This window comes from Xiphophorus couchianus, chromosome 17 (genome assembly GCF_001444195.1).
Source record: "Xiphophorus couchianus chromosome 17, X_couchianus-1.0, whole genome shotgun sequence".
Taxonomy (NCBI): domain Eukaryota; kingdom Metazoa; phylum Chordata; class Actinopteri; order Cyprinodontiformes; family Poeciliidae; genus Xiphophorus; species Xiphophorus couchianus.
Window position 1 is genome coordinate 8,773,782 of NC_040244.1, and position 25,173 is coordinate 8,798,954.

At 36.2% G+C, this 25,173-nt stretch overlaps 1 protein-coding gene and 1 long non-coding RNA gene across 5 annotated transcripts in view; one reads left to right on the forward strand and one right to left on the reverse strand.

The window, feature by feature from the left end:
* LOC114160811 (uncharacterized) overlaps nucleotides 1-25,173 on the forward strand; it is a 40,865-nt gene that overhangs the window by 8,788 nt on the left and 6,904 nt on the right. Inside the window, exons 3-4 of one of the 2 annotated variants that reach the window (XR_003598859.1) lie at nucleotides 3,025-3,121; nucleotides 21,335-21,469. This is a non-coding gene — a long non-coding RNA (uncharacterized LOC114160811). Of the gene's footprint in view, nucleotides 1-3,024; nucleotides 3,122-21,334; nucleotides 21,470-25,173 lie in introns of those variants that run through there. The other variant, XR_003598860.1, reaches the window with a different exon arrangement.
* syt10 (synaptotagmin X) lies at nucleotides 5,583-24,065 on the reverse strand. Of its 3 annotated transcripts, XM_028043626.1 has the most exons (8): nucleotides 23,671-24,065; nucleotides 21,350-21,746; nucleotides 15,668-16,229; nucleotides 12,417-12,537; nucleotides 12,033-12,204; nucleotides 10,698-10,827; nucleotides 10,130-10,139; nucleotides 5,583-8,573 (listed from the first exon to the last, which is right to left on the reverse strand). In XM_028043626.1, the coding sequence occupies exons 1-8, from the start codon at nucleotides 23,870-23,872 to the stop codon at nucleotides 8,548-8,550; spliced, it is 1,620 nt and encodes a 539-aa protein (XP_027899427.1). In that variant the 5' UTR covers nucleotides 23,873-24,065; the 3' UTR covers nucleotides 5,583-8,547. The 3 variants fall into 3 exon arrangements, with proteins under 3 accessions (XP_027899427.1, XP_027899424.1, XP_027899426.1); XM_028043623.1 differs by lacking the exon at nucleotides 10,130-10,139 and having other exon boundaries at nucleotides 23,671-24,064; XM_028043625.1 differs by lacking the exon at nucleotides 10,130-10,139 and having other exon boundaries at nucleotides 23,686-24,062.

Sequence of the window (25,173 nt, forward strand, 5' to 3'; positions counted from 1 at the left end):
CAAATAAGTGATACATTTTTGCTTGGAATTTTGGAGACATGTTGTCAGTAGTTCATAAAATAAAAGAACAATGTTCATTTTACTCAAACATAAACCTATAAAACGTAAAATCAGAGAAACGGATCATTTTAAGTAAATTTAAATGAATTAAAAGAATGACAAGATGCTCATTGTTAGAATGGCCCTTAGCAGCTGAATTAAATAGGAGTCTTGAGGCAGAGAAAGGGTGCAGACCCACTGGGTGTTTATTCACCAACATTTAACACACACAGACACCCTGCTTACAATGAATGTGAAGGGGGAACTGGATCTTTCCACCTTAATAAGGTAGCTTTGTTGGCAATTAGCGATGGCGAAAAAAGGGTTTTGGCATAGTGACAGATTTAACAAAGATGTTAAGGATGTGCATCTTTAAAAAACTTTTTAAAAAAAATTATTTAAGAAATGTTTGTCCAGTTGTCTCTATACCAGATTAGTTGAATCCTGCAGCATATTTATTTTCTGAATTTACTTTTATCAGTTCTTCTCCTCCTTCTTTGAGTCAACTAGTGTGTCTGGTCCAAGTTTTGTGTGTGTGAGCCTAAGGGGCCAAATCTGGCCCCTTAGGCTCCAAGTTACATCAATAAGTCCTTCCAGTTTTTCTCAAAAGTCAAACACAATTCAGGTTTGGCCTTAAAATACACACAGACATCTTCATCTGGGCTTTTCCCTAGTTATCATTCCATATGTTAATTTCTGTTTTTTAAGACATTAATAAATAATATTCTCTCATTATTGTGCCATTTAGCAAATAGAAATATTTTTGATATTTCTGACTAACCTAAAAGAGACATTTGGTCTGATTTAACTTCAGACAGTGAAGCGGAAAAAGAAACTGTATCTTTTTGTTTTTTTGTATGACATCTTCTGGTTTACGTCCACCTCACATCATAAATTAAAGAAACATGAACGGTTGTAATTCGAGTTCTTCCATTCTTGCTTTCAGGATGAATTGAAATCATGTTTGAAGGGAACAGAGTTTCTCTGTCAAGACGAATCAGTTGAAGAGTGAATGAGGATTCCTTTGGTTTCACCCAACGGGGAAACGTCTATTCCTAGTCACTTTTATCCATACATCCCCTCTGGGTTTCCTCTTTCTAATTTATAAATCGTGCTTCATAACAGTTTATCTCCTCTAAGCCAGTAATGCGGATAACCGGTGGTCCAGAAGATGCATTTTTATACCTTAGTTCAAGTTACATTCGAAATAAATTAAGCCTTATATGCAAAGCAATCGCATACTATTAATCACGTTATTTTATTTCAAATTATAAACAAAATAAATTGACATGAGACGTGTGATTATGTAACTACCTGGTTTTAAAACTTGTACCCATTAGTTTCAACATTAGTAGTGCAAATGATTTTATTTATTACATTCATTGTGGAAAAGTAACCGACGCATTAGCTTAGTATTTAACCCCATATCCAAACGTTTGAGTGTTTTATGTCACTAATTTACATTCTGTCTTTTGATTTAGCCAAGTTGAATGATTTTTGATTATTAAATGACCTGTTAAAGGTTATGAAACAGCATCTTAAATAGGACTTTGACTAGGCCACTCCAAACCCCTCTCATTCAGAGGTGAACCTGCTGCTTAATCTCAGGAAACAGATGGACATTCTCCATCAGGATCCACACAACACCCACAAATGTCTTTGAATCTTCAAGAAACCTTTTAGTAAATGTGATTAAAGTGGTTTGTTTTGACCTTGTAACTCATTTATTATTGCCAAATATTGAAAACTGACTTTAAGTGAGGAAAAAACAGTCTGTAGTGCTTACTTCATGTTGCCAGGATGGTGTTGAGGGCATAATGTGGCTATGAAATTCAACTTTTGTGGTTTATTCCAATTATTTATTCATTTATGAAGGCATTCAACCATTTCCAGACTGGTTCAGATAGCTTTTTGTTTCAGCTGATTAAAATAATGCTAGAGACTTCTTCATACTACTGTGCAAAATTTGCAGATTTCTGGTATATTCCTTCCTTTTGTGCTTTCTTCGTGGTATTTATTTATTGCATGGAAAATTTTTGCATATTCCCCATGCTATTATCTTACAATATTGTGTTCAGTTGTTATTGATGGTGTTTTCTGAAACAGTTTTCATGGAAACTTAGACAAAAGAGGAGTGAAGAAAATGTGGGCGAGGTTTTGATTTTCCAACAGACGGGAGAAATGTGTCGCCAGAAAATCCTAATATGTGCCATTTCCATCTGATGTTCTGTAGATTATATGTCTGCTCTTGTTTTGGATCCCCAGAATGAAGCCTTTTATCATAACCATAGGAAATTTGCATATCTCTTGGAGCTCTTTATATTTGAAATCATGAATTTAAATATGATTTGTGGGTTTATGTCATGCAGCGACAAACTGAGGCGCCAGAAGCCATAAAAATAGTCATGAGGCTGCAGTGTTTGTGAGGCGTTGTGTAATAGTCTGGCATCTTCCCCTTTAAATATAATTGTTCTCATATTAAAAGCAGTTTCATCTAGTTTTCAGGTTATGAATTGACTCTTTACCCTTTCTGTCCAACACAGTGTGCAAATCTTCAAACTCACAGAACCTAAATCAATTTCTACAACGAATCAATTTCTCTTCTTCTCCAGAATCCACTTTTTTGTTTGATGTCAAGAAGGACGATTACCCCCTCCGTGTTTCCACAGCTTTAAATACCAAACACAAATAACCAGTCAGGAAACAGCAAAGCATTAATTACACCCATCACCATGTGGCGCTATTAGACCCTAACTCAAGATACAACTCCACTCTAAATACGGGCTTAGCACACAACAACTGGGCAGCCTTCATCACCAAGGAAACTAATGCAATTCCCTCCTCTTTCTGTTTATCTTGTGCTATCGATCAAAAGGAAATTATGGAGCAAATGATCAAAATGTCCTCTGAATATCTCTTCATCAAAAAGATGATCAAAGGCCAAACCCAGAGTGGTTCTAATATTTATCATTTTCTGGCTGTTAGCAGAGGTTTAAGGACGCAGCGTGACCTCGGTAAACTTCAGAGATGAGGACGATGCCTACGACAGCGCAGATAAGAGGACAGATGGTCAACACAGAAGGTGAGCTGGAGATGGCAAAAAAAATGTTCCCTAATCGTGACTTAAATGAAATGCAAACTGGAAAACGAGGGATTATTTGAAATTTTAACATTATACTAATATACAAACTTATACTCAGCTTCACAATCCATCAAAATAAATCTGAAAGATTAGATTTTTACTTTTCTGTTAAGCATCATAAGAGGAAGAATCAGAAAATTTCTGTATTTCAAGATTCATGCAAGGATAAACAAACATTTTAAATAAAATGAAAAGATTAGAATCACTAAAAGAATCAAGAATACATTTACCATTACAGTGAAGCCACTCAGAAAGTAACAACAAATTACTTATCCATCTAAAAGTCTAAAATACTTGAAAGAAAATACAGCTTTGGAAGATTAAATATTTGGGTTTAATGCTACTTTACAAGCCATTGGCTGGCATTTACAAAGCAGCCAATCAGGGAGCAGCGTTTATTTTCCTTGGTGCTGATTGGCTGAATTAAAAAAGCAAAACTAAGGAAGACAGTTGATGTTAGCTTCTGCATTAATGCGGTCTCCATTTTGTATTTTAATGCTTATTGACATCTATTTGATCAATGAAGTATTAAAATGTGAAGTTATAAACGTTATTATAAGAGATTTTAAAGTATTTGTGGTTTGTAGCAAACTAGGGTCCAAATTAATGTGTTCACCTTTAAAGAATAATAAGAAAAGAAATTTTGCAAAGAGCAGAGAAAATGTTTATTCTGAATCAAATTTTGTGGAAAGGGAAGAGAAAACATATTTTTCTCTCTAGTGAAAAGCACTCCAATCTGCTGACAATACAGCTGGCTTTCCTGTCCAGAAAAAGTTTATTGTTCTAATGATTTGTTGATAGAATTTTATGCAGAGCTGCAACAGACAGCAATCAAAGAAACGGGCAACAGAGCGCTATAATTGAACTGTCAGCAGTCGGCCTGTGTTCGACCTTTTCCCACCATCTGTTAGACAGGTGTTAAAAGTCCAGCAAGGTGACACAATGTAATCACTGAATGACTGCTTAATTTTCATCTTGTTGTTTGGGGGAAATTTCACCTGCAGAGCAAAAGGTTTTTTCAGTGACATTTACTAAAAGTTCAGATGTGGAATAACGGTCAGTAAAATGTGTGGGGGATTTTTTGTTTTGTTTTTTTACTGTGAGCAGAAATGTTTCTGATCTTCACCTATGAATTTATTTGTATAGTTGCAGTTTATTTGCTTAGATAATTTTAATTTGATAAAAATCTTAGGTCATTTGACTCAACACAGACATGAACTATTAACATCCCACATTCAACAGAGAGGCTTTAGTTGCAGCTACAACAGCTTCAACGTTTTTTTTTAATTCACCAATTAGTGTTCATACAACAAACATTACAAACTGACAAAAGGCAAGAAGTGGAATTGATCTACAAAATAATTAACCAGGTAATAGAACGAGTAACAGCAATAAAAACAAAATAACCAAACAAGCAAGCAAACAAGGAAGTATATATTAAAATGACAACAAAAATGAAATTGATTAATATATAGATTGGGATATACTTTTTTTCTTTAAGTCATGGCAGTTATTTTAAAATTTGAATACATTTTCTGTTGATTAACTTAGCATCACAGATATTTTGGGAAGAAGTGGAAAGGAGAGGGAGAAAAAGAAAGCAAACAAATAGAAAAATAAATTTTAACAGGAAGGATTTCCACAAGGTTTAGGACTGAGTGTTTGACCATTTCTGAGGTCAGACACTGATGTTGGATGACCCAGAATACACAGTCTCTGCTCCCATTACACCAAATGTTTTTTATATCAAGTTGAACTTTGTGCTGGTGACATTCAAGATGAGGCACAGAAACCTCCGGAGTTAGATGTAGAAATATATAAAACCCAAAATAGAAGCTTATATTCCAATTTCAAACTTACCTGAAATGTTCAGTTGTTTTAAAAGCTTTTATTTATGCTTATAAGGTAAAATTTTGTTTATAGTTTTTAATATTTTTATGTCTGGTCACTTTTTTTGCAATTAAAACCGATCTCACCTTTATTAGTAGATAAAGTCCACGAATATATCTATCCGCTGTCCTTATCTGCTTCAATAGAGATGATTGGTAAAGATGAGTTGGTTGGGACGGTTCTGTTCTGACTGCTTGTTGTCAGTTTTTTCAAATCGTAGAAGAACAACACCTTTTAGACATTGTGCTTATGGGGCTCAACACTGCCCCCTATCAGTGTGGCATAGCACAAGAGGCGCATTTATGGCGGCTTAGAAAAACTAAATACGTCACAAACATTCAGTAAATACATCAAATAGACTGTGGAATGTCGGCATGTTTTATCTTTTATTATAACTCATCACTAAAAGCTTTCAAATCTGAGTTTTTGAGAATTTTTTTATTTCCTATCTGACTAAAACTCCTTAAAATTTTTCCAAAAAGGAAAAAAAAATTCCCGTTAACACCTAAAAGACAAACCGTGACATTTTTATTTGTTTTTAAAATACATATGAAACAATTACAATAAATAAGATCTCCAATGTTTTACAAAAGTTATCACAAACTGTACACATCATGACATTGGCAGCAGTTATTTCTTGCTTAATACAGATTGAACCGAATAGTTAAACAATTACAGCTCAAAGCTCTAGTCTCCTACATACAGAACGAGTTGATAAGTTAAGAGTTGGCTTATCTGGGTTTCCCACCTCCACTTATTTGTTCACGACTATTACAGGACATGTAGAAATGTCACTTGAATACAAGTCTGAGACTTTTAAAGTGTCACCAAAGGATAGAAATACATTTTGATGTCTTTGTTTTTCCATAAATTCACAACAACTTGCCAGGTTTCACTTCTTGGTATTTACAAACAGAGCTGCTGTCGAGAACAACCCTGCTTCCAAAACGCATTTAGGATCTGTGTGGGATGTAATTAGAAGCAGAATACTGTCTTAACACAAAAAGGGATTTTCTTTTTGTAATTTTGAGAATTGAAGTTTTGTTTAATCTACGGAGTCCCCTAACGGACCTGGAGAATTTTGTTTTCTTTTGCGTTCTCTCGCAATTACGTACTGATCAGTTCATAATTAAATACTGAAAGTTTTTCTTACGGTGGACACCGTACTTTCTGCTATAATATAAGGTTTTCTTAAGGTTTTCCATGTATGTTAATAGATAATTTGTGGGATATCTGGAGTTTTACATCTTTCTATTTAGGGTAGAAATGCATCACAAACTTATGACCAAAATGCAAAACCAAAACAGCCATTCTATCTCTTTCCATCCCTGCTAAAATATAAGCAGAAACTTTTAAAATTGACATTTGTGACTGCATATAAAGTAGACCGGGGGTATTTGCTTATTGAGAGGAAACTTAAACAAAAATAAAAAGCTAAAAAATGTCTTTCTGCTTTTGGTTCTGTTCAATATTTGCAGTTTTGGCATCAACTCAACTTAATCAAACTCATTGTTTTATGCATTTTATTTAAATAATTCGACAACATTTGCAATCAGGCAGTATTTTTTCAATATGCATACAGTTATATAGTGATAATAAATATATATTTTCTAGTTTTCTAGCATAGAAACCATGATAATTCATCAAAGAACTGCACTGGATCCCTATTGGTAATTCATTATCTGCAGAATTACTTATTTAGTGATTTTTCTAACGAGTATAAGTCCAAATTTTGTTGTGATGCAACTATAATAATTTAATGTTGACAGCATCTGAACATCACAGCATTCTGCTTTTTATTTACACAGTCCCAACTTTTTATGAAACAGAGCTGTGTCCACAGGATTCTGTGCATTGATATCTACACAACTGTAAACACAAAATTTAAGATTTTTAGAGTTAAACATTGCACTCTTTTCTCTTCAGTAGGTGCTTTTTTTATTTAAAGTGGCGACAGACATGCTACAAGTAAAAATAGGACTTTTTTCATACTGAGGATAAAGCAGAAGGAAAGCATCGTATACTGCATGTGCAATAAGATAACAGTGCATAGCCTTTCTCTAATTGCTAGGCTGAATATTTTATTACTAACATGACGATTTCAGAAATGAATTTGATATTCAGTATATGAATTCATAGTGTTTCCCTGAATTTATGACAATGAAAAATATTTAATTAAAAAGGTTTTTGTTCAGTCTCCCAAGTAACGTTTTAATTTAATATTTGAGATAATCTGTTAATGTGGTATTGATTTATGTACAGTTGCAGATAAAAGTTTACGCCTTCTTACCACTCTAATAATTTTTAAATGTTTGATGATTTCTTTGAACCGTCTTTTTGTGACCATACAACTGGGAAATTTCCGTCCTAAGAATTGCTATTTTGTTGAAACTTGTAGCAGAGTTTTTACAACAGAGCAGCAATTCCCTCAAATCCCATCATAATCCCATAATTGATTGCAATAGGACAACATTTTATATTTTAAAGACACATCCTTGATGCAGTGGATGAGTTTGCAGCTGCTGTTTAAAGCTGTAATGTCAAAATGGACACTTTTATTTATCAAATTAATTAGGAACTAAGGCAATTTTAGAGTAAAATGGGGGTCCAACCTGACAGGTGGAAAATGTATCTACTCCTTACAGCTCTATAATCATCTAGTTTGGGGAAAAAAAACAATTCAAATAGATCAGTAAAAGCCCTAGACTAATGGAAACTTCTAACCTGAAGCTAAATCAATGGAGTCCTCAGCTTTACTATAAAGGAAGTACAAAGATTAAGTTTTATTTGTGTTACCTAAATACTTTTGTGTCAGTAAAAAAATAAATACTCAGCTTTTTTATTAGATTTTGCGGTTCAGTTTGGCTTTAAGAAACTAACAGCACAAAATAATTTCAGACAAACTTGTATTTCATTGATCTCTGTTGCTCTGGTAATTTGTTTGCTACTCGTTTCTGCAGCAGCTGTTTCTCTAAATGTGACGGATGAATTTTCTGAAATTTACTCAGCCCTTGCAGATGTTTAGCTACCTGCAGAAATCGGATGACTTGTTTATTCACTAAATGTTTCCATGGCTCTGAGTGGCGTAGCCCTTTAACTTTGTGCCATTTCAAATTAAAATAGCAAAGGCTAAAAGAGCTTAAATACTGAAAGGGATTAAATACCGTAGTTGCACATGAACTATCATGGACTCCTTGAAGAGAGGCTTGTTATTAATATTATTATTATTATTGATGTTATCTCTATAAATGGATGGTAAAAACTCTCCATAAACTGTCTGAATGCCTGTGCGTGTTGTGCATAGCCGTCTCCATGGTTCAATAAAAGACGTTCCCAGAACAAATGATCAGTTTTCCATCCCTGTTCCCTGCAGAACAGTAAATATCTCTGGTTTCCCACAGCAGCGATGCTTTGACTCTGCCTGGAATCGTCAGGGAGTCTGCAGAGGTTTGGGCGAAGGACACGAACCTTGACTCTCAAAGCTTGCAGCTCTTCCCTTCCACTGCAAGGCAAAATATAACAGAGCAAAGTTACTGAGGCATTGGGTTTGATTGTGGGAACTTATCTGGTATTTCTGTAGCTTTGAGGACGCACTGTGATCATAGGCAAATAAAGCCTCAGCCAAATAATATTAATAATGGAAAAATACCTGAAGATTTTTGTGTAGATTAAGTCCCCAAAACAACTTTAAATGACCTTCAGAAAGTCTGTCAATTATCTTTTAACAACACCGTTAAAAAACTTACTTACAAAGCAAAATAGACGACACTATTTCTGTTGTCCACTGATGATTTAGAAAAGTATTAAACTAAGAAAAGACCCAATTTTCTCTTGTTACAGCCACTTCAACTCATGAATAAAAAAAAAAACAATGTCCTAAAACTGTTAACCAATCTCTGTTTAAATAGCTTAAATAATAAAGTATCCACAAAGGGGAAACACTTCATAAATACAATAAAGTATTTATAATACAATACATTTTATTTACAATAAATATGTGATTCAATGTTGCATAGATTCAAAACCTTAATGAATGAATGTCATAACTTATTCAGGTATAATTTACTTCACATTTCGTATAAATTAGCTTTTGGTTGCATTATGATATATTTGAAAATTAGAGTTTACCAAGAAATTTCTTTGTATTTTTCAGAAAAGTTTCTTGTAAGTTTTTGGATAGGTTCTTGTAAATTTAAGTAAAATTATTTCCAAGATTTTACTTTCAGCTCCACAGCAACTGCACTTAAGTATCTTAAATAATTTTAGAAAGTAGTAGCAAGAATAAGGTGCATGTTTTGTAAATTATATAAAAGTGTCTAATAAGTCCCGAGAAAATATCCTCTATATTTTCAAAGTAAACTTGTAAGTTTAGAAAAAGTGGCCTCTGAAGTCAGGGAACATTCCCATAATTTACGTGGAAGTAATGGATAATTTCTGATGAAGTTAATGAAAACGTACAGAGACATTTATTAAGATTTGCTATGATATTGTGCAGCTCTGAAGGACAGTGTTATCTCCTTTAAAGAAGCCAGTAAACAGCATGAAGATAATCATTAAGATCTGTAAAAATATGTACATTTTCAGCAGTTACTTTTGAGCTGAGGGAAAAGGTTTTAGATGTGAGTTTAGGAAAAGTGACCCATAGGTTCAGAACTAACCTCTGAGTTTAGAAAAGCATTGCTGTATTATATATATATATATTCCTTTATTTAATCAGGTAAACCCCATTGAGATCTAGATCTCATTTTCAAGAGGGACCTGAGCAAAAAATTTGCAATACATAGCAACCTGGTTACAAGATAAAAACAATTATTTAGTGCTTCAAGCTACAAACAACTTAAAATAAAAGCACAACTTGAATCATACCAAAAACTTAAGAACACAAATTGTAAAATGTTGATCCTGTTGCGACTTTCTGAAACATCTCTTAGGATCAAAAAACAATTTGTTTGGTCAGTTAAATAATGTTTGGTGGGGGTTTTTTGCCTTTGATCACAGTTTTTTTTTCTTTTAAAACTAAAGCGTAAAACAGTTTTGCTACTGAAAATATGCAATCACCTGTATTTTCCTATTTATCAGGTGGAGAGTAGGTGTGACAAAAGAAGAACAAGAAATTAATTACACTAACGTCAGTGAAGCAGCTCTTCTTTAGAAGAAAACCTTTTGTTTTCATTTGGTTAAAGATGCAAAAGTAAAATGAGAAAAACTTTAAAGAAATCTTGTTTTCAGTATATTTTGCTTACAGGTAATTTTTTTGTTTTTGTGAGGTTTTACACCAAAAACAACATTATTTTTCAGAGTAGCTTTAAATGTCTCCATGCATCAACAAGCAGCTGCTGATTACTCACCAGCTGTGCTTCTGGTATTTCAAACTTCCATTAAAATAATAAAAAAGCTGGCAGTAAATTTTAGCATTAAATGTTCGGTTGTTCTTCAATTAATGTTTTGGTCTGAAAAGACAAAATCAATCAATTTTTAACAGTTTTAATTTTAAATCCGTTCAACTCAGAGTTTGAGAAAATTCTGGTAAATGTTGCATTCAAGAACCTTTGTGAATCTCTGTATATCGGAGCTCCTTTCACTGAGAAATAAAAAAAAGCTGAATTAAAAGGGGATGTTTGTGTACCTCTCCCAGAGCGTGCCAGTGTGTGATGGGCTTTCGTGGGTAAGCCAACATTTCGTTCCAGTGATCTCGTCCAAGGCCCACAGCATCTGGGCCGGCTCGGCACACACCAATCACCTCATTGTGTCCAACCCTGTTATGATTACATTAACATGCACCTCAATTCATAAAGCAATGATTTTCCTAGGCCTAAATGGAAAAATAAATAGTTTAGAAATTCTTTTGGGAAAGAGCAGTTGTGATTTTTTAAATTTAAAACAGAATATAGATGTAAGTAGAGCTGAACTAGAACTATGGTCAGAGAGCAGAATAGGTGAATTTGCTCTATTGGTGATCAACAGGTTAAATACATCAACATTTTAATTTTATATCCTATTATAAGATATAAAAGAGGAAGAGCAGGCACCAATATATGAAGGCTATGAATCATTGCTACGTTTACACATTGAATGCCACTTCCATGTGTGGTGGGTATGTATCCAAGCATTAGCAGCCAGAAAGGCCATTTCGAATTTTATCCGACTTCTGCGTCATTAATGTAAGACATCAAATCAAATCAAATTTTATTAGAATAGCACATTTCAGCAGCAAGGCATTTCCAAGTGCTTTAAATCTTAAAAACACAAAAATACAAAGTCAAAGTTGATTCGACAACAGTGGATCTTTAATGTATTGTGGTGCTAAGCTGTGCAGTGATTTATAGACTCTCAGCAGTATTTTAAAATCTATTCTCTGAGCTACAGTGAGCCAGTGTAGGGACTTTAGAACTGAGATAAAGAGCTCCATTTTCCTGGGTTTAGTCAGAACGCCAGCAGCAGTGTTTTGGGTCAGCTGCAGCTGACATGCGTCATAATTGTCTGTCATCACAATCCCACCACTAATTGTTCTGACTACACATTCAAACAGAGATCTCTACAAAAACTACAGTCAATGCTCCACTGATATTTAGTTTTGGTCTCTTTTTTTCTTGACTTCCTTGATCTTGTGACAGTACTGCAACAACTTTAAAACTGATCTACAAACGGCGGGATCTATTATTCCTTCACTAAACGGTGCACAGTTATGTGCCGTTTACGTTCTTCTTCTGCACATGCAGGAAGAAGTCTGATTTAATTAGTAATATCAATAACAATGCAAAAAACCCCATAAATAATAAATTTAAGACCTCTTAATGCATACCTGGAGCTGCTTTTGTTGATTCATGAAGTTAGTCTATTTTCTCCTTAAATATGCTACATTCATCCTGATCACTTTAAGTGAAACTGGTTGATTTCTTTATACAATCAGAAGTTTTGGTAACCTAAAAATGGCTTGAGTTATAGTGAGTCTTCAACTTACCGATCGTAATCCATCACCATGATGGAGAGACTGACTTGCTCCACGTTCTCTGGGGGAATGTCGAAGATGATGGCCTCGTTGTAAACAGGATTGAGTGTGCTTTTCTTGGTTGTCGTTTTCCTCTTCTTCAGTCTCCGTCCGTTACACACCAGGTAAACCTTCACATACGGATCTGCCTTAGACAAATGTAGTGTTTTTAATGTGCTGAATTTGACTGGAGCAAGAAAAACCAAAAAGGGAACAGCTAAGAAAATTCTCTCTCAGGAAGTTGAAACAATAATTTTATCTCGTGTCTCCTCCACTTTTTCCGCAATGGGCTGTCGCGTTTCAGTTAATTCGGGCCTCGGTTTGCTTTTATGTGAGCTTTATCTGCTTTCGGGTTACCTGAAGAGCCTGTGATGTCCATGGCTTTGAGGTTTCTGCATTTGATGACTGTTAGGGTCATTCTCCCCGCTGTGGGCAGGTAGCACAGCGAGTACATGATCTCGCCCAAGTCGATACTCTCCTGGAGTGACGGAAAGGAGAGAACATAAAGAATTTAGCCTGCTTTGAATGAGCAGACCTCATTCTGTGAATTAAAAAGCCGGTAACTTTTAAAGCAATGCAGAACCTTTAGCTGCATTCACACCCGAAGTGACCCAATTCCGATTTTTATTTTTTATTTTTGCTTCAATTCGACCTGTATCTGACTTTTTCATGACAGTCTGAACAACCCAGGTCGGATTTTGTTTTAATCCGACCCAGGCTAATTCGATATCTAATAAATATCCAATCTTTTCAAAAGTGACCAGAATCTGAACGGCCAGGTTGCGTTCATTGATCGTCATTGATCCTCGACAAACTTCACTATTAAGCGTCATGATACACGCAAGCGGGAAGGAAAACGACAACCATGGCGGACCATAATGAGGATTAAGTTGTTGATGTGCTGGTTCTGGTCAGACAACAACTTAAAAATCATAAGAGAAGCTCCATCATTAGCATCCATGTTTACTTCTGCAAACACTGAGCATTTCTTTTTCTTATGGTGGTTGGCAAAACACCGAGCACACTCTTCATCTGCGACGTTATTACGCCCTCTACTGCGCATGCAGGGCACTTTCAGGTCTTTTGCAGTTCACACTGGAGATCAAATACAAGTCGCATATATTTGGAAGTGCCAAAAGAAAATCTGATTTGACAAAAATCGGAATTGTGTCACTTCAGGCTGCAGTGTGAACGTAGCCTATGATAACTGTTACTTCATTTCTTTGGGTTAAATTAATTTTGCCTTTTGCAGACACATTTCAGGGTTTCCCCCAGTGTGTTATAAGCCTGGTGGGCTACCAGGCTTTACTCGCGCCCACACCAGGCTGAGCATTGTTTATTTATTTAAGTCTTTTTAAAATGATAGCATTTTTAAGACTTTTTAGTTGGTGTTCAGGTATTAATCTTCCAAACGTTCAATAACACATAATTACCAAGTGATATTTTCAAATTTCCTGTCAACTTTAAACATTTTTTAACTCAAAAACACGACGGACTGCTTTATGAATGACTGCCCTAGCACTGGGCTTAGAAAGTTTTTTGGGGGAAATTTTGCATTCATAGTCATCAGACCAGGAATTATTATGAAGTTAAACAACCAAGTTTGCCTTTTTGTCCAGCAATGAGGTTTTAAAATATTTTTCGGTCAATATCTTCATTATAACTAATCTTGTGCAGTTACACTTTGACAATGTGACATGTTGACTACTAAATTATATCATAATTTGGATGCTGATACTTAAAATTTGTGTTTCAACAAACAAAAGAAGTACTCTTTAAGAAGGCCAATACTTTCCCACAGCATTCCAAATTATAATAAAACCATAAAACCAAGCTGGGATTTCTAGTCCCATTACAAGCCTCTATCAATTTCAGAGTTTACAACTTTCTCTGTTCCCAGACAACAAGACAGTCTACAGCTTGAAACAACATTCTGCAGAAGAGTTAAACCCCTGATACAATCTAGTTTTGTTTTTTATTGTTAGTATTGAGTATAAAAAAGGTGAAATAAGAAATCTGGGGAATGGCTGCTTCAGCCTCAATGTTTGGCTCAGGGTTTAGATAAGAAAAAGTGTCTAAAGCAGTTGGGTAACGGTTTTCTTATCAGAAGCTATGAGATGCCAAAGCATCTGCAAGGTGTAGCAGTTTTCTCACATTATGTCTGAAACATTTATAACATGCAATCTGAATCCTATTTTGTCTGAATTAAGGTAAACCAAGTGTTATAACAAAACAAGAGAAGCAGCATTCGAAGAAAACGTTTCATTTTGTAAATTGAGGAATTTTAAGAATATAGGTCTATTTTGATGCTAATTGGTTGAAATGTTGAATTTGGTGTATATTTTCTGTATGTAACAACGCTTCTTGGCAATAAATTGTGTACATTGGAAAGCCTTTTTGTTTTCCTTCAGAAGTAATAAAACATTTCTAAGTAAAAGGTGAGTTAAAAACCTGACAAAAACTTACTTGATCTTAACGTGATATCAAGATGAGATTCTTTACCATATCGCCTCTTTTTTAGAATTCTTGCAGGATATTGTAAGAAAATTGCAACAATATCTCGAGGTCAAAGGTTAGATCTTGGATTCAAGAGTAGAGAGTTATGATCTTAACCACATTTTAGGATAATCTTGGGCCTAATTTTCATGCCAGAATGACCAACAAAATCAGTTGGACTTGCAAATTTTCCACATACTCAACAATGCATTTACCTTACATTGAATTTAATCTCCATTCAAATGGAAATAAACAAACGTTCCACAAGCTCATACACTTTTAAAGAAGGTATTGCAAACATCTTAAACTTAGTGTTTGTTTTTAAAGTACTAGAAACTTTCCTCTGGTGTTTTATCACTCAGGATAGAGACACAAACCAGTTTTAGCAGCCAACTAGTAATCAGGATCACTTCTGTGCCAACATTTTCTGTAACTTCAGGGAGCAAACAGCAGAAATCTTCATAAAAATGCAGCAGCAAACACCATAAAAGGTTTTTATAGCTGTTTACTTCTTCAGAAAGTCTCTGATCTGTTTGTTCATTAGGTTCATTCTGTGTGAAACTAAATCTTAGGTTCTCAGTTGCTTCAAAATTAGTGTGCATTATAAACACAAACCCAGCGTTTATCGCAGGAAATGTTTTCATTATTAAAGAAGGGCAAAGTGGGATAAATGTTGGTGTTAAAGAGATAATTACTTTGTCTATCAGGAGTAGTTTATAGCTGTGAAGTCTGCTTAAGCAGCCAGGATTTTCAGTTTATTTTGTTGCTATAAATCTACTGTATCTGCTGCTGGATATTTTTACTCGCTGGTTATATTTATGTGTGCAGAATACCCAGCAGTTTCTAGAAAATGTGTGTGGGTGTCTGGCTGATTAAATGCATTTCCCAAAGCGTTTGAATTATGTAATGCGTTCCACCTGCTTCTTATGTCAAGCACTGCTGAGGATTTCAGGCTCTCAAAAGTCAATTGGTGCGATGTTTACTGATGAGAGCTTTCTAAAAACGGCATAAATGCCCTATTAACTGAATATTTATCCTCAATGGCTGCAGTGATACTCGTAGTAGCAGTAATCAGAGGATTTGGTGAGACCTTATTTTAAGCTGCTACTCACTGTGGTTGCTGCGTGGATATCCTTCCATACTACTGCCTCCCTCGACAGATCAGACAGTTCAAAAAGGTTGTCCACCACAACCTCGCCGATCATGTCGTGGCTTGTGAAACGGTCAAAGTCGTAGACGCTGAAGTGCAGCTTGCGGTTGCAAAGCTCGTCATACGCCACGGGGAAACGAAAGGTCTCATCGAACGTGGGGTTCAGAGTCTTGCGGTGAACACGCGTCTGGAACTTCTTCTTCCTCTCTGGCAGCAGGTAGATCTTCACATACGGGTCGGAGGTGCCTGTGAAGTCTTTGGCCGGCAGGTCCAAGGCCTTGAGGATCCTCACCACTAAGGCCTGCTCCTCATAGTCGTAAAGCAGCGAGAAACTGAGCTTCCCGCAGATTTCCACGTGACCTTTGGCCTCATCCTCAGAGTCCACAGACTTCTGCTTGTACAGTTCTGGTTTTATTCTTCCGATGCTCAGTGTAGACGACTGGCGGAGAGGCACTTTGTCCATGCTGAAGTTTACGCTGCTGACATTCATTTGGCGAGGAAGGTGGCGGCGGAATGAATTGTGCCTGTGGAAACAGAGAACATTTTAACATTTGATATGACAGCTCATGTTTTTTGAAGCAGTTATGAGTGATTAGTATCTCACCTGCAGACACCAACAGAGGATTTCTAATGGTGTTTTTCAAGGGAACATCTATTCAAACTTAATATTTGTCTTTAAACCTAAAAAACTTTGGGATGTCACGTGTAATTAGGAGCACTGAACATCTCCTGCTTTTGATCAAGAAATTACAGTAATGAAATTTCATCCCTTAATGGTCATTTTATTACTTAATTTGAAAAAAACCCCAACAGAATAAGTTAAACAATATTGAGATGTCAAGGAAAAGCAATATATCCAGTCGCTGTGAACTGAACTACAAATGCATCGATCCGACATTAATATCTGTAGCAGTGCCGATATTTAGAAAAATTCTACATCTGGTATCGGTGATAATGTGCCTGATCCATAACGGCAGATCTATTCAGTCCAATTCTATGCTTTGAGTGCTTTATTTATTATTTTACATTATATTTAGAATGCCTGATTGTTTTTTGCTGAACCACTTTGAAAGAATGTGTGTTGCAGTGCATTTTTACATGTTTGACCAAGGTAGTCATTGTCAGTTTCAGTTTCTTTATTATTTATTTTACTTTGGCTGTTATACTCTGAGCAAATTAAAGTTGTTTTTCCAAGGTTGCTCAAGGAGCTGTTGGTGTATTTAAATGAGCTGTACTGGTGCAGAGTTATCAAATAAGTTACCAAACAAATTTTTAATTCAGTCTATGTTTTAAAAAACAAAAGTTTTAAGTTAATTCTTCACTGTTTTCTGCATAGGGTCAGTATCAATCGACACCAGTAGAAGTGAAAAACGTGAACTGCACACAACTGATGCCAGTGCAAACATTATTCAGAAGTGGTTTTGGTTCATTTCACCTACATAAGATGTTTTTAAAATGCAGGAATAAATGTCAAGAAAGAAAAGAACACAAGAGCAGCTTTGGTGGTCCTCTATTAAACTTTATAGATCGGGTCATGTCTTATGTTTTGAGATCTTTTTAGCATTTTAGCAACAAAAATGTGTTCAATCACGTTCATGATTGAACAAGGAAGCCAATTATACCTTCAGGTAAGGAAATAGTGGATTGGATGGCTTTTTCCCCCCTTAAATCGTCATTTAAATAAAGTACTTTCATGCAGTTTGAAGCAAAAAGACTTTCACTGAAAACTGTTTGTTCAAATTGTTGGGAAAAATATCTATTCGGTTTTAAGAAGCAAACTTGATTTTTATAGATTGTTTTTTTTTTTTTTTGCTGTTGTACGGAAAAAAACTATTGCATCCTGTGCATTCACATCAGAGCCATTTACCAATTACCTTCCTTGTTCAGATTTTGGTGAGACATCAGACAAAACTCTGAGTCTCCAATCTTGTCACCTAGCAACTGGCCCTTCTGCTTTCCGACAGTAAGACAATCACAGCAGTGGCACAAATTATACTGCATGGGAAGCACAGCGGAAGATTAAATGCAACACTAAAGCATAGTAAACAACACAGGGAGGCTGTGCAGCTTATATGAGGCTAAAGAGAAAAGTATCACCATACATTTTACTTACTTTGCACCTAAATATTTGTCACAATTCTTTTGACCTTTGGTTGCAATTGCACTTCAACAGAAAACTCTTAAAATCGCCACTTTTGTGGATAGTTAACAAATTACCAATCTGCAGCTGTAGATACCAGTCTGTGCTCCCAATGTGCAAATAAAGACAATACTCTGAGACATCTTTTATTGGCCTTTAGAAAGTCTAGAGGGAAAACTCTGCTTATCCTGTCAAGGTCATGGAAACAATTTTGTGCAATAACCATTGGAAGCATCGTGCTAGAGTGGTTGGTGTGTTCTCATTGCGATCTCAGAGAAGTCAGACTACCAGATTAGCAGGATCGTGGGATTGTACGGTGAATAAAATCTATCGTTGCAAAAGTAATTTCAAAGTGTTGAACTGGGACTTAAACGGATTCAAGATTAGCTGAACATGTTGGCCTAAATATGTTGTAATTTTCCTATTAGCTAAAAAATTTCTGTTTGTGATGCGCCAAAACTCACTATTACTTCAAAAAGTAATAAGTTATACTAATATAACTTATATATATATATATATACATATATATATATATATATATATATATATAAAAAGTTATAATTTTCACCCATGGAGGTCGCCATTTTTTCACTTATGGGTTGATGAACTGGAATCTACAGAGTAAACACAGGAAGCCTAACTTTACCTGAGTTATTGTTTATATTGCGTTTGACTGGGGTATTTTTAGATAATGCCACACTGTCACTGTTGGCGGTAATTAAAAAAACAAACAAAAAGAAAACTGCAAGGTGAATCTGGATTGCTTTCCACACGAAAGATTGGTGCACCTCCAGTTGAAACATGAAAATAAAAAATAAAACACATTCCCCCATCTAAAAATACATCTCAGTGTGATCTGTTTACTCATTTAACATCTCTCAAACGTATTTAATCAATACTAGATTCAAACCATGTTTCATTAAAATCTGACTTGCTGGAAGCCAAACCTCAGTTAAAACATGAGCAGCTGCTATTTTTTCCAACAAATCAATAGCTCCTAATAAACAACGAAAGAAAAAAAAAAAAAAAGCAAAACGTCAAGACTGTTTTCATGCTCTCTGTGGTGTCATAACATCCCCAAGCTGAGCGATCGGGGGCATTTCTTAGAGAGTGGCATGGCTGTCGGAAAAGTGGGAGGAAGGCCTGTGAAAGTGGGCGTCGTAATCTCCGGCTCGGCCTCTCCGCTTGACCAGTGGCTGTGTGATTCATGAAGACCTTGGCAGCAAAATAATTGAATTAATGAGCTTAATGACAAGCAAAAGCAAGTGTCGATAGCGGCTCCCTGTGAGAAGCCAATCACAGCTGGCCGCTGCGTGTCACCAGGAACCTGCCCTTCCACCATGACAGCTCCGGCCCCGCAGCTCTGCTAATTATGGACGTTCTAGTTTAAACACAGAGCTGGGGAACAAAGAGAAGCGAGAGCTGATTGTTTAATGACTGGGGTTTCTTCCCGACGTTGCCATAGCAGCTCGACTCTCACGCACAAGTGATTATAGGGTTTGAACTGGATGTTGGATTTGCTATAGAGCATCACTTTCTCTGTATTGTTTCAGTTTGCTAAGCCTGCCCAAGGTCACCAGGCAGTCAGCGATGATTTGCACGACGCGTGGCAAACTACCTCGAGGACTCTGTCATGAATCGCGCTCGGCACCGACGGAGCAGTTTTTAATACGTCTTGGGGAGGATGATGCAAACCAAAGCAGACAGTATAAGATTCTTACAAAAACGGATAATAGGACCTCCTTTCTTCTAAATTACACCTACAATTAGTCATTCCAACACAACAAACAAACCTGCAGAAATTTACAACATAAATCAATAACAATTTAAAATGTAAAAAGGGGTTTCTTCAAATGAATACAGCTTCCTGGCAAGCATGTTTCTTTACTTAGCAAAGCAAACATAATTCATGACCAGACAACCAACTTCTAGCAGCTTTTCTGAGAAATGGTAGACAAAGATTTCATGTTTTCTACTATTCTTGGGTTTGAGTGCTGCATTGAGCTTTTTTCCAATTTCACCAGAGATTTTCAATACAGAACAAGTCAGGCAGCTCATGAAACTAAACCTTGGTTGGCTTTGACGTATGCAGTTGTCTTCCTGTTTCAAGGATTTTCAAGAATTTAAGTTTTGAGACAGCAGAAGTTTAGTTTAGTTTTAGTTTTGACTGAACTGTTGTGTATTTTGTTTATTGCTAACACTTGACGAATTTGGGATTTCTTCACAAAATCTACTTTGAATTATAACTGCATGGCATATTATTGATATGCAAACTGTGATATGCTTTTATTTTGTTTAACTTTTTTACTGAAGATGTGATTCTTCCAAATTTCAACTCTAAAACTAAGCTTGTAATTTTTTAACATGTATTTGACCTGGTAACATTAATCTATATCTAAGGTATACTGGGGAAAACAACTGTTGCATGTAGTTGAAAGCTGCCACATTTTTACCAGAGTGAACTGTTTCTAAGTAGGGGTGCATCGATTCATCGGTGCCAATTTCCTAAATTTCGGAGATCAGTGATAGGCCGATTTTTACATGTGAAGCCGATCTTGTCCACCGATGTTATCAACCTCAGAAAAAGTCTAAAAGTCAACCTCTGTGATTTTCTTTTCTCCCGTGACAAACTGGCCGACCAGGTCATGTCTGCACATTTACAGTTAACAAAAGTCACCCCACGGTTGCCAATTCAGCAACTTTCTTGATATATTGAGAAACATTTCAGACAAAAAAATGGTATCGGCCAAAATCAGAGTCAGTAAGTTAGGTTTTTTAAAAGATCGGTAATCTGTGATCGGCCAGAAAACTGAAATTGGTGCACCCCTATTTCTATGTTTCATAAAGCATAAGTTCTGCTTTCCTGATTTGTTGCAGAACATTACTAAACAAAGAGCATGCAAGATGAAATGTGTGGCAGAAAATTAAAATGCCTAAACTTACTATCCACATTTGCACCATGGTGGTGACAGCTACACCAAAGCATCCTCACAGCATGGACCTACAGTAAATTCAACTGAGAATCTTAAAGATTGATATTCAGATTTTCTCAATCCAACTTGATGGAGTTGTTCACATTTGGTAAAAAGGATTAAAAACAACTTTGAGCATCTAGATGCACAAATTTCATGACGACAAGCCACTAAAGACTTGTAGCTTCAGCTGCACTGAAATATGAAGGAAATATCATGATGATCTATTGTACAAAAAATCCAGAAAGTCACTTAAAGTTTGTAGTTACAATCTAGAATAACGTGAAAAAATTATTTTCCAAGGTGCTGTATATATGAGAAAAATTGCTTCCTTTTAGTTTAGTCACAGCAGCAGGTGGGGGAGGGGCAGTGCTGCATTATTAAAACTTCACTCTTGCCCTTTCATTGACGTTTCATTAAATTAATCTTAAACCACAGGAGTGATATGGTAGAAAATTGAGTAGTTTTCCCACCTTGGCGCATATGTGAGTAACATGGTGGTGTTTGGAGGATGCAGGGCTGCGTTTGGTACCTGGAGGAGGACGTTGGCTCAGTCGTCTGCCTCTGGATCTTCGTCGGCTGTTTGCTGATCTTCTCCCTTAGGGCTATTTGCACCTCTGCAGGGATGTCTGGCGACGTCTGACTGATCTTCATGGCTCCTTCAAGGTACTTCACGTTGCTCCGTCCGTTCACTTTCACCTCCGGCAGGTTTTTCTTCTCCACCTCCGCCACTTTGCACTCGATGACCGGAGTGGAACTGGGAGGAGGCGCCTCGGGGAAACCCACGTGGAGGCCATTTTCGGCGTGGGCCGACAGAGTCTTGCTCCTCCAAATGGGCCAGCACAGCTTCCAAAAGACAAAGAGAGAGACTACCAGCAAGGCGAGGCCACAGAAACCCACGACCACAGCAAGGAGACTGATGGAGATGTCTGCATTTATTAAACCACAGAAGAAGACGGGTGACACAGGAAAGATATGACAGACAAACGTGCGAGGGAGAAAGAGAAAACAGGAGAGAAAGATGTAAGAAACAGCTGGCAGCATCTGCATCTGTTTGATAAACAGCTTTGAGTGTCGAAAGTGTCACAATGTCAAAAATACTCACAATAATCTGAAAATTTAATCTGATGGCTAGCTTTTAGAGAAATTAGAAGATTAAATTAAAAAAATTAAGATTCATTAAACAGTGATTATATTTTTACCTAATTGTTGATTTCGCAGATCACAATACCAGCTTTGAATCTTAAATGTCAAAATATTCTGGTATTATCATATTACAAAGAGCACATTTTGTCCAACAGATCATCAAGAACATAAGGAGGGTACACTGAAAAAAATAACTCTTTGGATGAACATTAAAAAATCATGGAAAGGATTTCCACCTGATTACTTTGCTTTATTTTAGCACCATGTAATTCTATTACTCCTATTTAAAGCAAATGTGTTGGTCAACTTAATTTATTATGGTTATTCCAATTTAAAGCAAAAAACGATTGTCTTGCGTGGTGTGTGATTTCCCGTGATTTCCCATGATCTCGTGTGAACTCGCGTGATATTCCGTGATCTCGTGTGAACTCGCGTGATATCCCGTGATCTCGTGATCTCGCTCGTCATCTTCAGCACAAGATCAGTCTGACTGTAATGAATCATGTTATCTCAACATGATTACATTTCATAAACGTTAAGTTGTTGAATTTCCTGTTTATCCAACATGATTGTATCACTTTTTTGTTTGAAACATGAAATTATTTAGTTAAAAGTACATGATATTCTTTTGTTAATGTGAAAACCCGCTAAGTTCATTTTTTTCAGTGTACGCCACAAATTGAAAGTGCTGCTTTCAAGCACATTCGTAGAAATTTAGTGGAAGGAAAAATGTAGTTAACAATAAGATGCTCAAACAACAGGAACACCAACAGTATTGAGAATATTGTGAAGCCAAACCAAAGAGTTTAGCATATATGTATCCACTTAAAGAATTAATGATTTTTTTTATTGATCTTTAATCACTTTAAGTTAAACTCATATCAATGTGTTGAGTTACTTTCTAAAACAGTTTGGAAAGCTGGCTTTTAAATAATACTTTAGTTTTTAACATAAGCAAGCTGTTCGTTATTGTTGTTTTACAAAAATATTCTTGTAATTATGTGCATTTATGGTCTGTAATAGGCATTGAATCAACTGACCCAACTTATATATCTCATTCTGATCTGCTCTAAAGATGTTCACTTGTGCATCAGAACAAAGTCTCAGTTAATGCTGAATTTTTTTGGACAGTTTGAAGCATTTCTATTAATTTTCTATAAGACAGCAAATCAAATGCCAACATAATTGATCTATATAAGGTATATAATTATTCAAATATTTTCCCTTTTGGGGAATATTCTCATCTACTGAGTTGTGTACTGTTGACTCCATTCCCTAATAAGCTGCAGCTCCAGACCATAAAATACCTAAATACAGAAAAAACGTTATATAGTTTAATGTTATTAGAGCTCTAAATTAATATTTTGTCTTTGTATTTGTATTTACATGAAATATTTAAACTAGTGGCACTTTTTGACCTCCACATTTTTCTCTCCATCCACACTTCATATCCCAAAATAATAATATGAAAGACTTAAATAAAGTAAAGAGAACGAGAGGAATATTGCAGCTGTTTCTGATGCACCTGTTGCAAACTATTCAGTGTGGCGTAACAGGTAGGCGTAGTTCCAGAACATGATGAACTAAAGACAAAGTGCTTTTCTTCCGTGTTTCTGCTGAGCTCGCTTTCTTTACGCCAAAATGGCAAAAAATATATGAAAGGAAAAAACTTCGGGTTTTTTTTGTTTGTTTTTTTTTACAATTTACCTGCGTGTCCTTTACCTTGTATGCTGCTCTCCAAGGGAAAAATGTCCGCGCATTTCTCTCGGTCCACGTGTCCCGCAAGGCAAAGTTCAGTAACGATCTGCAGAGCCCTCTGGCACAGGGTGATGCTGTCATCCGCTCGGACACTCATGTCTCTCCTGTTAAGCCATTGCACTCCAGAGGAGCCGGGAGGGCGGCGGTTCATTTGGGCACCTTTCTACGCGCCGCAGACAGCAGGGAGGCGCGCTGCGTCCTGATCCATAACCAGCGGATGCAGAGGAGCGACTGGCCGCGTCGCGTTCCCGCGATTAGAGTAGCAGTCAGCGGGGTGACGGGAGTCCAACCCATCCGCTGCACCCAATAGCAGTGCGCCTCGGTTTGGTTGTGAATCCCGTTGGCTGCTGGTTGTAACGAGATTACTTTTTCTGGTAATGACTGGAGTTCTCCCTAAGAGCGACAGACGACCTGTGCGTGTCCCCGTCTGCCGTTCAACACATGCTGGATTATAAACTCCAGTCTGCAGCCTGTTTATCTCTGGATGGACACCAGAAGGTTTAGTATTTGTGAAAAAAATCCAAATTATTCTAATAGGACATAATGTTCAGGACATGTCAGCTTTTAGCAGGTATAAACCAGTTTGCCACATAAATCACCTGAAGAAGGAAATGAATGAACTCTACTTGACCTCTTTGTATTATTCATGCACATATGCTGCCTGTCAAAACCAAACATTTAGGCATTAGATCAACTCAAAATAGTGCAGAATTATGAAGAGAAAGAAAAATCTTCCAAATTAATTGTTTCCGACATCCAGAAACCAACATTTCTACCAACTCATCTTTGCAAAATATCTCAATCAGATTTAATGAAAATTTTATTTTTCTATCTTGGTCACAGATCCTGACCTGTGTTTTGGCCTGAACTTTGGCTGAACCGTTCAAAAACATGCAGAGATCTGTGTGTTTAGGGTTGTTTTCCTGCTGGAAAGAGAACATTTGTTCCAGGCTCACGTCTTTTACAGCCTCATAGGTTTTCTTCCAGATTTGTGAAACAAACTTTTTATCGAAAGCTTCCCTGTCTGTGTTAAAAACAGTCGGTTAAATCAAGTTTTTGGCTGATTTTACCAAAGACACAACTTTCTTTGGATGGGATTTAAAAGATTTTCATTTATAAACCTGAACATTAAACTTTATTTAATTAAAACCATTTACAATTTTAAGTTAAAGTGTTTTGCAATTTATTCAGCAGTTGATTACAGGTTGAAGAACCACTAATAATCATGTAAAAAAGGTGCAATCTTGTAACAATTTGTAATCAGTGCCATTTAAGCAGCTACTTCAGTTAATTAAAACCAATTCTTTGATTATACCTAAAAATGATTCAAAATGCATTCCTATAACCTAGTATTTTTTTACATCATATAATGATAAAAATCTTAACAGAATTTGATCAATTTAGTCCAAACTTAACATTTAAAGGTTAAAATACAATAAGATCACAACTTCT

Excerpts from the sequence above, each read along its gene's own strand:
- syt10 (XM_028043623.1), bottom strand. The coding sequence starts at position 23,872 with ATGAACCGCCGCCCTCCCGGCTCCTCTGGAGTGCAATGGCTTAACAGG. Across the intron at positions 16,230-21,349 it reads GAGCCAACGTCCTCCTCCAG|GCACAATTCATTCCGCCGCC; the intron begins GTACCAAACGCA and ends CTGTTTCCACAG. Across the intron at positions 8,574-10,697 it reads ACTGGCACGCTCTGGGAGAG|TGGAAGGGAAGAGCTGCAAG; the intron begins GTACACAAACAT and ends TTTGCCTTGCAG.